We start from the raw sequence: 12,247 nt of genomic DNA, 5'->3' as shown, positions 1-12,247 counted from the left end.
CTAAAAAAAGGGACAAAAAGAGTATTTATCCCATGTAATTTTATATCTATAAAATTTAAAGTAAAAAAATTAAATATAAAAAAATTTAATCATACTTTCCTTTTCCAATAGATGAAAGTAAAAAAAAAAAAAAAAAGTTAGAATCAACAAACACAAATTTATTTCTTAAAACGAGGGAAGCAAAAACCAGAAGACAAGAAATAAAAACATTACCAAATTAGGTTTGAAACTTTTTTGGTGACTCTTCAAAAATCAAGCACACTATTCCACTATAGTTGGCTGCAGATATCCACTATGTTTTCCTCAAAAGTATACTCACATTCTCAACAAAATCTTTTTTTTCTCAATACAATAATGAGAATTTGTTAATGATTGTAATGTTAAAACATCAAATTAAAGTATATATTGTTGGAATACTTGAGCTCCAAATGACCAAACACTACGAATTATATGTTATTTACAATTTTTGAGGCCTAAAGTTTAGGGGAGGTATTATATATAAGGTCTCTTATTTGATTGGTGCCTCTACATATGTATTATTTGATATTTCTCTAATAACGAAATTACTCTTTGTGCTCACAAACGTAGTTAATATAAAATATGTTTCCTTGATCAAAAGATCAAAAGTTCATTCCATCACCTTGCATATTATTGAACTAAACAAAATCAAGCTAGACTATAACATAGGCTTACTAAAGCTAAAAAGAAGTTATCACTAACAGAGCCAAAGGAAAGACATGCTAACAAAATGTTATTTTATCTTCATTATATTGCTTTGTTCGACACATTTTGTTAGTAAATTTTCAGATTTCTTTTCGACAAATGATGATATATGAAAAATCCATAATAAAAAGCAAGAAAAACAAAATTTAAAAAGGAGAAAGATGTTGAACAGTATTGTCATTGTTAGTAATAAATGAAAAAAGATACCATTTGTGCTATCAGTTCAAAGAACAAAAATAATACAGTTGGGCCAATTGAGATTTCATATTAAACTACTAAACTAAAAGCAGAGCCATGTGGGATGGGGACAATTTGTTCTTTAGGTTTGGTTGCTTTTGGGATATGTTCAATTTCCGTTTGTGGCTGAAATTTTGGCTAACAAATTTTCATGGAGCCAACTAAATATAGAGACTTGACATATATATATATATATATATTCACATATTTGAATTGACAGGTCCCATGTCATCTTATTTGATAGGACAATTATTTTTTAGCACAAAGAGCTCCCTAACTCTGCCCATAGACTTGGAATAGAGGAGGATATGTGTGTGTGAGAGCTCAGTCTCTAAATTTTACCTGTTTGAAATTTAGTTTAGGCTAATTTCAATAGCTAATACTTTTAGATATAATAATTAAATGTCCCTTTAGTTTATTAAGTTTTAAAAAAGTTATATTTTAATTTTTAGGGTTTTTTTTAAAAAAAATTTATATTCAATTCTTGGTGTTAAAATCATTAATGAAAAGAGTGGCTGACTCATTTTCTTGTTGATTGATATCTACAATCTTGAATGCTTAATATTTTCTAGCAATTTTTTTTAATCCTTATCCATTTTTTCTTTGGCGTGCTTTCATATCTTTTTAACTGGTTTGATTTTTTTTTTTTTTCAAATTTTAAAGAAGAATGTTTTAAAACTTTAGCAACCAAATTAGAAATAAGGGCAATTCTTAGGATATAGTTTTACCTCGTATGATATTTTTTAGGCTGTGGTCGAGCATCTTTTCCTAGGCCTATTTTCGCCTAAAGTGATGCTTTGGATCGAGACATGAAAATGAGATGTTAGGTGGTTGAAATCAAATTTGAGAACATGGATCATTTGAAGACCACATCCTTGAGAAGAAATGAATTTTGATGGATCATGAGTTTGTTAGATCTTATTAAAGACATGTTAGATCATACGATTAGTTTATGATTAATTTTTCAAAATAAATTTAGAAAGATTTCACAATCAAGAAAGAAAATTATTATTATTATTATTTACGGTTTTTGATAAAAAAAAAAAACTTCCAACTAACATTTGAAAGTACCATAATAATTAAATGGAATGAAGTGTAGAGATCAAAAGAAAAAAAAAGCACATGACTCCCCAAAATCACATGGTAACATTAACCTTTCCCATCTTTGAATCACAATTTTTAAAAATAGAAACAATAAATATTCTCTCATGCATGTTAAGAAGGAGAAGACAAAATTAGAAGAAAAAGAAAAAATAAATTAGTGAGTAGGTTGAAGTTGAAGAACATGTATACCAAAAATTAGGTGATTAGTGGTTGGACAAATAATAAGATGGGCCATGAATCAAAGGGATTTATGTGTTGTATGGATTTGGAAGCCAATGGGAACTAATGAAATGGGTGATTAAGAGAATGAATATCATCTTTTATTATTATTATTATGATGATGATTACGATTATGATTATCAGAGAAACTGTCAATTTATATCTCTAATTGTTACAAAATTGTCGATTTTGTAACAATGTTGTAAGGTATCAACATTGTTACAAAATCGACAATTAAAGATTACAGAAAACGTAAAAGAATAGAGAATCGATACATAAATTTATATGGTTCATTAATAATGTGCTAACTACGTCTACAGGACAAAGAAAAAAACAATATTATTAGAAAGAATGTTACAAAATTACAGAACAAATGACATTTCTAGAATTAGAGAGTTTATATAATATACTTCTTTAAGTTCTAGGGTCATAATCATAAATAACCACAAATAACTTATTCAAGGCATTTCAACAAATTTATACTCTTCATTATGTTGAAAAACTAAGTGTGAAACTTATAAGTGTATTAATTAAACCAGTAAGCTTTCGTAAATGAATCAATCTAGACTTTCAGTTAAAATTTTCTTTGAGAATTATCTATGCATTTACTCTAATAGTTCATTTTGTAAAAACGACATTTGAAGAAGTCTACACACGTTTGAGAATTAATGCATGAATGATTTTCAAATGTTATCGTAATAAAAAGTCTAGATTGATTGACATACGAAAATTTAGGAGTTTAATTGACTCAAGTTCTAAATTTCACATGTTATTGGTTGAACGAAATTGGAAAGAGGGTGTAATTTGATATATTTACGAAAATCCAGGATTTAAATTGATATAAATAGAAAGTTGCCCTTATTATTATAATAATTTGATGGGATTCTTAGGCAACTGTTGCCTAAATAACAAGACAACAATTCAAAAATTGAGCCCCCCATACTTTTATTTTATTTTATTTTCAACTCCATGAATTGAAACTCATCATCATAGATGCAACCTTTCTTATCAATTCTACCAATCTGGTCCCTCATTTATTGAAGAGCTAACTCCCATCACCCTCAAAGTCCCACCCACTATCCCAACTTTTTGCTTATATTTTTCTCTCTAACTCTTATTATATTTCACATCCAATTATTCACATCCATGAAAATGTTTGTACAATTCATTCATTTTAAATGATATGATATAACATGAGACCATGAAAATGATTACAGGTGTTCATTTATTGGGTTGGATCGAGATTGGTTAAAAATAGAGAAAAATATTTTTGAGTTAATCTAATTGTTCAAGTTTTCAATTTATTTAATCTAAACCACCTTAGATAATTGAGGCAATCTAATTCAATCTTGAAATACTTGAATTTCGATTGATTTGAATAATTTGGATTATTTGCTTCCAAAGTTAAAATATATATATATATAATTTTTTAAGGGAGATTTTCAAAAATAGAAAGACAAGGGAAACTTTTACACAAAATAGTAGTGTTTTTTTGCTATTTTTATAAATAGTTTGATATTTTTTTTATAGATGAAAATTTTACCTTTTTAATAATAATGTTATTATTTTTTAGTTAAGGAATCTATAGAGGTGAGAGATTCTGATTTCTTGATTGAGGACAGATAATACTTAAAATCATCGAATTATACTTTTGGCAAAATGAAACTTTTAGTTATCTAAACATATATTTTATTTGTTTCCATATATCAAAGATTAGCAATTCACTTTATTATAACTTGTTTAGTAGATAATGAATTCTAATTTTTGGGTTTGAACTTCTAAAGAAAAAAAGAAAAAGTAATTGGAGACTTATGATTAAAAAAAAAATGTGGCTGGTGACTGAAAGATCTAAAAAAGGAATTTAGTAAATTGAATATACTTTATCATTATCATTATTATATTAGTGAGGATAGTTTAAATTTTTTAAAGACTTATTAATCCTTTATATAATTTTAAATTTCTAAACTTGTTTCTAATCCAATAGTAATAATTTATATGTTTTTATGCCAATTGTTATGCTCATGTTAACATGATAATTAAATTTGATTAATTATGTTACTACAATTAATATTAAAAAAATATTCATGTTAAATAATAAAATAAGTAGGTTAAACTATCATATCCATCCCTCTACTTTGGGTCTCATTCTATTATAGTCTGTATACTTTTAAATGTTCAAATTTAGTCCATTTATTTTTAATAAATCTATAAATTAGTCTCTAATATAGATTGAAGTTAAGTTTTCTCAATCTTGATTAAATAATAATAATAATAATAATTTATATGAAAAAAAATATAACGAGAATATGTTTTCAAAATTTATAGATGGAGATTAATAAAAGCAATTTTACTTTTCAAAAATAACAAATAGTGGTCAGAGTCAGAGACCAAAATATTAATTAAAAAAATCTTTGAAATTTGAATTAAAAATATTAAGATGAAAAAAAAGGTTTCAAATTTTTCGTGTATATTTTTCAATTTGATTAAAATTTTAAGATTAATTTTTAAAATAAAAGATAAAATTGTGAATCTGTGACAGATGTGAAGTTTTAGAACCGAAAAACATACGAAATTTTTAAATACTATTTTTTTTTAATAAAAAAACTATCTATATTTTTATATATCCATACGATTTTTTAAAGTAAAACAACTACGAAAATGAGAGATTGAACCTTTGATCTCATGTCAATTATCATTGAACTAAGTTCAATTTATCTTATATATCCACAAGTTTGGTATCAATGTAAACGATGAATTGTTATTTTCATAATATGGTAAAAAAAATTCATCAAACATACAAAATGAGCAACAAATTAACTATTTATTAAAAAATAGTAAAAGACCATGAATGAAATTAATATGTTGGAGTTAGTAAATTCATGTTTGAGGTGTAGAGTTGTAAGACGAAGTTCTCAATAATTGAGAAAAAGTAGATTAAAAGAGGAGAATGAGTTGTGAGATCCCAAAACTTCACATGCGTCACAGTTGTATGAAATGAAGGTTGAATGATATATTTGTTTTGGTTGTGTAGTGTTTTTGTTTAAAACATTAAAATGTAAGATTATAAATTTGGTAACATAGTGTTTTAAGATAAGACACAACCCTTTCTTTTTCCTTTGTAGAAAAATTAAGATGTTAACATTTGTGGATGGGAATTTTTGACACTTCCCATGTTGTATTTTGCTCTGTTTGCCTCCACCCAACATCCTCCAATCTCATCTCTTAAACCAAATTCTGCCCCAAGCCCACACCACATGCTCTTAACCCCATCTCTTTTTACGCAATTCCCAAATTTACCCTCCATTTCCCTCCCTTCTCCATGCCCATTTCTGCCATTTCACATGGCCTCTTGCTGCTGCTACTACTCTTGATCATTTGGGAGGCTGCACATTTTGATATGTTGAATTGTTGATGTTATTACATACAAGTAAATGAAGATTTATAATTTGTTTTGCACTGTTTGATGATTATGAATTTTAAGATTCTTCAACCTCTTCAATGGCTGATCCTGAACCAGAGAAAGCTAAAGTCTCTTCTTCTCTTAACATGTCTTCTAAGAAAGAGCTTCTTTCCACAGCCATGAAGAGAACCAGTGAATGGTATGTTTTTACTTTTCTTCTTCTTCTCTTAGCTTCTATGCAAGTTCTACACTTCCTTATGACATTGCTTTTTTCTTTAGGATCTTTTCCCAAGAAATTCCAAGCGATGTCACAGTTCATGTTGGAGAAGCATCCTTCTCCTTGCATAAGGTACAATTCAGATGTCTTAGGTTGTAGCAAGTGAATTAGATGAAATGAAATTGAATTTAGTCTTTTTTGTTTGTTGGGATGATTTTTCAGTTCCCACTTGTTTCAAAATGTGGCTATATAAGAAAACTAGTATCAGAATCAACTGATGCTGATCTTGCAACTGTTGAGCTCCCTGATTGTCCCGGCGGGTCCGAAGCGTTCGAGCTAGCTGCCATGTTTTGCTATGGGATAAACTTCGAGATCGGCACCGAGAACATCGCGATGCTCCGGTGTGCAGCAGAGTATCTTGAGATGACGGAGGAATACGCAGTCGGAAACCTAGTTGGGAGAACTGAGGCATATATAAATGAAGTTGCACTCAAAAGCCTTGCAGGGGCAGTTTCTGTTTTGCATATGTCTCAAAGCCTTCTTCCAACAGCTGAGAAGGTTAAATTGGTGAGCCGTTGCATTGATGCTATTGCCTTTGTAGCTTGCAAAGACAGCCAGTTTAGTATGTTAGGAAGAGCTTCTGATATTGGCCATCATAATAAAGGATTAACTCAGCCTAAGCCTATTGTTGATTGGTGGGCTGAGGACTTAACTGTTCTAAGAATTGATATCTTCCAAAGAGTTCTTGTTGCAATGATGTCAAGAGGCTACAAACATTACTCTCTCGGTCCGGTTCTAATGCTCTATGCGCAAAAATCGCTCCGTGGCTTGGTGAGATTTCGATATGAAAACGAGTAGATTAATACGAATGTTTTTCTTTTCTTTTCTTTTTTTTTTATGTTCTTTCTTGTGTTCTTGTCTAAACAAAGTTTGTGCAGCAGGAGGTATTTGGGAAGGGGAGGAAGAAAATTGAGCCACAACAAGAGCATGAGAAGAGAGTAGTATTGGAAACAATTGTGAGTCTTCTGCCAAGAGAGAAGAACGCATTGTCGGTTAGCTTTCTTTCGATGCTTCTCCGTGCAGCGATTTATCTCGAGACAACGGTTGCTTGTCGGTTAGATTTAGAGAAGAGATTGGCTGCACAATTAGGACAAGCTGTTTTGGATGATCTTTTGATTCCCTCATATGCCTTCACTGGAGATACATTGTTCGACGTTGACACCGTGCAGCGGATCATGGTGAATTATCTTGAATTAGAAGTCGATGCGAATCAATCCGGGTACACTGGGAATGAGGAACACGTTTCGTCGTCATCAGGCGACTTCGAAAGAGTGGGAAAATTAATGGAGAATTATCTAGCTGAAATTGCATCGGACCGCAACGTATCTGTCTCGAAATTCATTAATCTTGCTGAACTAATTCCTGAACAATCAAGAGCTACAGAAGATGGAATGTACAGAGCCTTAGACATCTACTTGAAGGTGAAAAAACTCTCTTAATCTCAACTTCCCATTTAAAACTCAATAGCAACTTCATAAAATAAAACACAAAAATGAAGATATCCTTTTCTGAATCATGTTGTATGGTTATTAATAGGCTCATCCTGCATTGAGTGATATGGAAAGGAAGAAAGTGTGCAGTTTAATGGACTGCCAGAAGCTATCAAGAGAAGCCTGTGCTCATGCCGCACAAAACGATCGACTTCCTGTTCAAACGGTGGTGCAGGTGCTATATTACGAACAGCAACGACTCCGCGACGTCATGAATGGCAGTGCCACCGGAGTTGAGTTGCCTACAGTTCCTGCTAAATTAAGCATATACTCAGCTGAAACAGCAGCAGCTGCACACCCAGTTTCAGATGAACTCTCCATTTTGAGAAGAGAGAATCAGGATCTAAAGCTGGAGCTTGTGAAAATGAAAATGAAAATGAGAGAGTTTGAGAAACCATCCATAAGCAGTCCACAAACAAACACTCAGATGCCGCCTACTGCTGAGAAGCCTCCACTGCCCAAGAAATCATTCATGAACTCAGTGTCGAAGAGGCTCGGTCGCCTCTACCCCTTCGTCCGTGCCGATGGAGTCACGTCCAACTCGAAAGGCCGAGTAAGGCCAGCTAAGGACCGGCGGCATTCGATTTCTTGAGGCAGCCTTGGATCTATACAGCATTGTGAAGAGTCTTGTTTTCCATTTCTTTTTGTTGTTTTCTTTGTTTTGCTTCCAAGGATTTGCAAACTTTCAAAAACCCCTGCCGCCATTTGGTACTTTTGTAATCTATCTTATGTTGTAAATAATATTGACATTTATCAGTGTTTGTAATAAGATAAGAGAGTTGAGAAACAGAACAAAAGAACATTTCGTTTTCTTTATTGGGAGAGAGATACAAATAAAAAACAATCCAGTAGGAAGAAAAGTGAGTATTAGTAGGGTATGAATCTGAATAATTGAATATCTCTTTCTACAAAAAGTCTTTTGGATTTAAAAGGCAAAGAAAACAGCCAACTCATCACCCAACAAGGACACAGCAGCAGAAACAGCAAAAGAATATGTTTCAAATTCAACTCTTTTTTTGAGTTTTGTACCATTTTTTATACCGTAATCAAAGCTCTTTTATACATTTTCCATTTCCCTTTTTTTGAAATGGGAATCTTTGTTCTTGCAGTAGTAAACACCTACTGAAATAATTCCTCCTTTCTTCTACTAGCTCAGTTGAGGAATGAATAGTTTAATTTGGCCAATTTTATATCAAATATATAGTTTCCTTTGCTGATAATAAACTCACCACTTACATTTGGGCCTTAAATGACAAGCTGCAGTGCTTGTAAACAAATAATTATACGCATTTGTTTTCAAGAACTTTGATCCAACGACCCGTGAAGGTTTTCTTTTTAAGCTTGACGATTGCGGAGGGGAGGATCAAACGATCAATATTTGAGATGATATCAAATAACCCGTAAAAGTTTTTATTTTTCAGTTCAACGATTGCCGAGCAGAGGATCGAACGATCAACTTTTGAGATGATATCGAATGACCCATAAAAGTTTTTCTTTTAAAGTTTGACGGTTGCAGAAGGGAGATCAAACTATTAACTTTTGAGATGATATCAAATGGCTCATAAAAGTTTTTCTTTTTAAGTTCAACAATTGTAGAGGAGAGGATGGAACGATTAACATTTGAGATGGTAGCTAAACAGAAAAAAAAGTGTAAAAAAAGGAAACTTTTGTAACAATGTGAGATGTGGAAAGGCCTAATGATAATTATATTAACTTGGTTATAAACTTGTACACAGAGAACACTCTGAATCAGCCATTGATAAGGGAATGAAAACTAAGGTAAAAAAGAAAAGAAAAAACCCAATGAAGAACATAAAAAAGAAAATTTGAGAATCAAGTGAGATTAAGGCTTACAACTTGACAGAGCCACGGATTTGGATGGTGATGTGAAAGCTTGATTTCATCTTGAACATCAAGAAATCCCAAAAAACCCATTTGAGAGCCATCAACGAACTCTCCATCTCTGTAAAATTGTTTAATTTTCTGAGCAGATCCATTGGTTGAAGAAGAAGAAGCAGAGAAACTCATCCCAGAATCTGAACCTTCACCCAATTTCTTCATTCTTCTTCTTCTTCTTCCTGTTTTTCCACCAATTTGATTACTGTAATTTGAAGGCCCCAATGTTAATTCAATCTCACTTTCTTCAATAAAATCAATTTCTTCTTCACCTTCTTCTTCTTCTTCTTCTTCCTCTGTTTTTCCCCTGTTCTTTTCTCTTATGTTCTTCATCAACATCTTCTGAATTCTGTATAATCTGTGCAGTTCATAAACCTACAAACAAAATTCATTTTTCATCTCTTAAAAAAAATTTAAAAAAATTAAAAAATTTAAGAAAAAAAAATAGAAAAACTTACTTGGTGACGAAAAGTTTGTTCGTGATTTAACATGGCCATCTTCATATTGTGTTTAGAGTAAGATTGTTCCAGCAGATTAGCCATTTTGAGATTGGAATGGTCAGAAATTTGTTGCTGTTTTTTTGGTTCCGATAATGTTGGAGCTCTTACAACTGGATCATCCAACCAAACCAACAGCTAGATCTTCAGATTTTTGCCTAACAAACATAAACTTACTCAAAATCACTGTGGATTTTATGTTTATTATAAACTAAAAATACTTGGTTGTATCTCGGGCTATGTAATCCACTTAAAATGTTCGATCACAAGTTGCCACATGAACTATTTTTTGTTTTTGTTTGTTTCCTTATGGTTTGTGTTTTTTTTTGCCCACAACAATGTGGCAATTTCTCGTACCAAAATATCTTCATCATAAATAATAGAATTGGCAAAACCACAAAAAAAAAAAAAAAAAAAAAAATAATAATAATTTCTAGCATTTTCAATGATTTGCAAAAATAGAAATTTACTTCATATTTTTAGTTATATTATCTATTAAATATAGCTAGTTGGTATTAGTATGTGAATGTATTACTAAGTGGAATTATTCTACCTACCTAAAAATGAAAAGGAAGAAGAAAACAATAAATTTCTCATTCAAAATTGGTTGAAAAATTAGTGTAAAAAATATGGACTTTTTATTTTATCTTATTTAGTTCTTGATTTAAATTTCCATGTCATGTAAATATACAAAGAAAAATATTTTGATAAGTGCATTTACTACAGAACCCATTTTTTACCCACCATCCACTTGTCAACCTTTAAAGTTCAAAGCAAACTCTAATTTTTCCCCTAGTTTAAACCTTTTTTTTTTTTTTTTTTTTTTTTTTTTATGTTGCGGGATTGAAGTGAGTTGAAAAAAATAAATAAATGTCATCTACGACGTAACAAGTATTGTCCATACACTAAAGAGTAATACTTAAGTGTAACTCCGACTTTTTATTCATAATTTTTCTAAGAAAAAGTTCGATAAATGACAAACATTGATTGAATAATGATGTGAACTATGTAAAAGTTGGTGAATCCAAATATTTTTCATATAGAAATAAGAGAAAAATGAAGTAAAGTAAAAAAATTTTAAACTTCCAAGTAACGATCAAATATAATAGAGAACTTATGTTGCGTTTGAAACACAAACTTCGTCGTAATATAAAGTATATATGTATATATAAGAAACAACACATTTGATAGAAAATCAGCAAGAAAATTATGGAGAGAGGAAAAAAGAAAGAAAGAAAAAAACCTGAAAGACAGCAAAGTTGTTGAAAGAAACAGAAATTGAGGTTGAAGAGAAGGAGAAATTAGACATAGGCTTCCACAAATCTTAGCAGCTGCTTAATTCAGACACAAGACACACACATATATAAATAAAGAAGGTAGCTGATCAGAGATTGGATAATATAATTATATAATAAAAAAACATTAAAAAAAGGAAATAAAAAAATATGTCTTTTTTTTTTAAAAAAAATTATTATTATTGAGTAAATTAAGAATTGGGAAATGTGGGAAGGATGTTCGGTCTGGGGAATATATGAAGCATGCCAAGAGATAGTCAGAGAGAAGACATTACAAACCCACGGCTACCCCCACTCCCATACAACTCAAACCACCACCTTTTTTCTTTTTCTTTTTTTAATACAAATATATATATATATATGAATCCCGAGCTATATCTATTTTTATGCATACCACCTAATATCTAATTACAAGTTATCACGTAGCGATTTTTCATTTTTCACGTAAGAAATTTATATTTCTTTTTCCTTTATGATTAAATGAGATGCATGGAGATGACTTAAGATTATTCTTAAAATATCATTTTGTTCCATGTACTTTGAAAACTTTGTTCGGTTTTAGTTTTTGTACTTTCGAAAATCTTAAATTTGGTCCATATTATTACTTATTTATTTATTGCTGATTTCTTTCCCAAAAACTTTTTTTGTTGTTTATTAGCATTTCACACCAAATTCTGAAAATATATTCGCATATTATATTTTCTTGAATGAAAATTATTATTATTATTAGTTAGCCAAATATCAATAAATATTTATTAAAAATATTGGGGTTAACATTTAAGATTTATTAAAAATATAGGGACTAATATTAGACATTTGAAAATACAAATATTAAAATTGGACAACTTTTAAAATATAGGGATCAAAATCTATTTCAACTCATGTAATTCTTTTAATTCGCCAAATTGATAGGTTAGGATTTTTAGTAGATATAAATTTTAAAATTTTATCTTATAAGAATTGGTTAATTTAAAAAATTTTGAATTTCTTATTAAATACAAAATTAACTAAAAGTTTGAAAATTTATTAAACATAAAATTAAAAGTTTAGGTACTTGAATTTCATGGCCTGAAATATACCAAAAAAAAAAAAAAAGAAAAAAAGAAAAA

General features: G+C 30.2%; 2 protein-coding genes across 4 annotated transcripts; one reads left to right on the top strand and one right to left on the bottom strand.

Moving 5' to 3' along the window:
- Positions 1–5,398: 5,398 nt before the first annotated feature.
- On the top strand, positions 5,399–8,247 carry LOC120088848 (BTB/POZ domain-containing protein SR1IP1). 3 transcript variants are annotated; one of them, XM_039046291.1, is made up of 5 exons: positions 5,399–5,882; positions 5,963–6,032; positions 6,123–6,731; positions 6,830–7,381; positions 7,497–8,247. In XM_039046291.1, the coding sequence occupies exons 1-5, from the start codon at positions 5,782–5,784 to the stop codon at positions 8,040–8,042; spliced, it is 1,878 nt and encodes a 625-aa protein (XP_038902219.1). In that variant the 5' UTR covers positions 5,399–5,781; the 3' UTR covers positions 8,043–8,247. The 3 variants fall into 3 exon arrangements, with proteins under 3 accessions (XP_038902219.1, XP_038902220.1, XP_038902221.1); XM_039046292.1 differs by having other exon boundaries at positions 5,400–5,882; positions 6,839–7,381; XM_039046293.1 differs by having other exon boundaries at positions 5,403–5,882; positions 6,842–7,381.
- Positions 8,248–9,139: 892 nt separating this feature from the next.
- On the bottom strand, positions 9,140–10,135 carry LOC120089237. The gene is made up of 2 exons (XM_039046654.1): positions 9,805–10,135; positions 9,140–9,721 (listed from the first exon to the last, which is right to left on the bottom strand). Exons 1-2 carry the CDS (start codon positions 9,886–9,888, stop codon positions 9,284–9,286), a joined length of 522 nt encoding a protein of 173 aa, XP_038902582.1. The 5' UTR covers positions 9,889–10,135; the 3' UTR covers positions 9,140–9,283.
- Positions 10,136–12,247: the final 2,112 nt, after the last annotated feature.

The sequence above is a fragment of the Benincasa hispida genome, chromosome 10, assembly GCF_009727055.1.
Source record: "Benincasa hispida cultivar B227 chromosome 10, ASM972705v1, whole genome shotgun sequence".
Taxonomy (NCBI): Eukaryota; Viridiplantae; Streptophyta; class Magnoliopsida; order Cucurbitales; family Cucurbitaceae; genus Benincasa; species Benincasa hispida.
The sequence above is the reverse complement of the archived record's forward strand: the minus strand, read 5'-3'. Positions and strand labels throughout refer to the sequence as shown.

Excerpts from the sequence above, each read along its gene's own strand:
- LOC120088848 (XM_039046291.1), top strand. The coding sequence starts at position 5,782 with ATGGCTGATCCTGAACCAGAGAAAGCTAAAGTCTCTTCTTCTCTTAAC. Across the intron at positions 6,033-6,122 it reads CATCCTTCTCCTTGCATAAG|TTCCCACTTGTTTCAAAATG; the intron begins GTACAATTCAGA and ends ATGATTTTTCAG. Across the intron at positions 7,382-7,496 it reads CCTTAGACATCTACTTGAAG|GCTCATCCTGCATTGAGTGA; the intron begins GTGAAAAAACTC and ends GGTTATTAATAG.
- LOC120089237 (XM_039046654.1), bottom strand. The coding sequence starts at position 9,888 with ATGGCTAATCTGCTGGAACAATCTTACTCTAAACACAATATGAAGATG. Across the intron at positions 9,722-9,804 it reads AACAAACTTTTCGTCACCAA|GTTTATGAACTGCACAGATT; the intron begins GTAAGTTTTTCT and ends TTTTGTTTGTAG.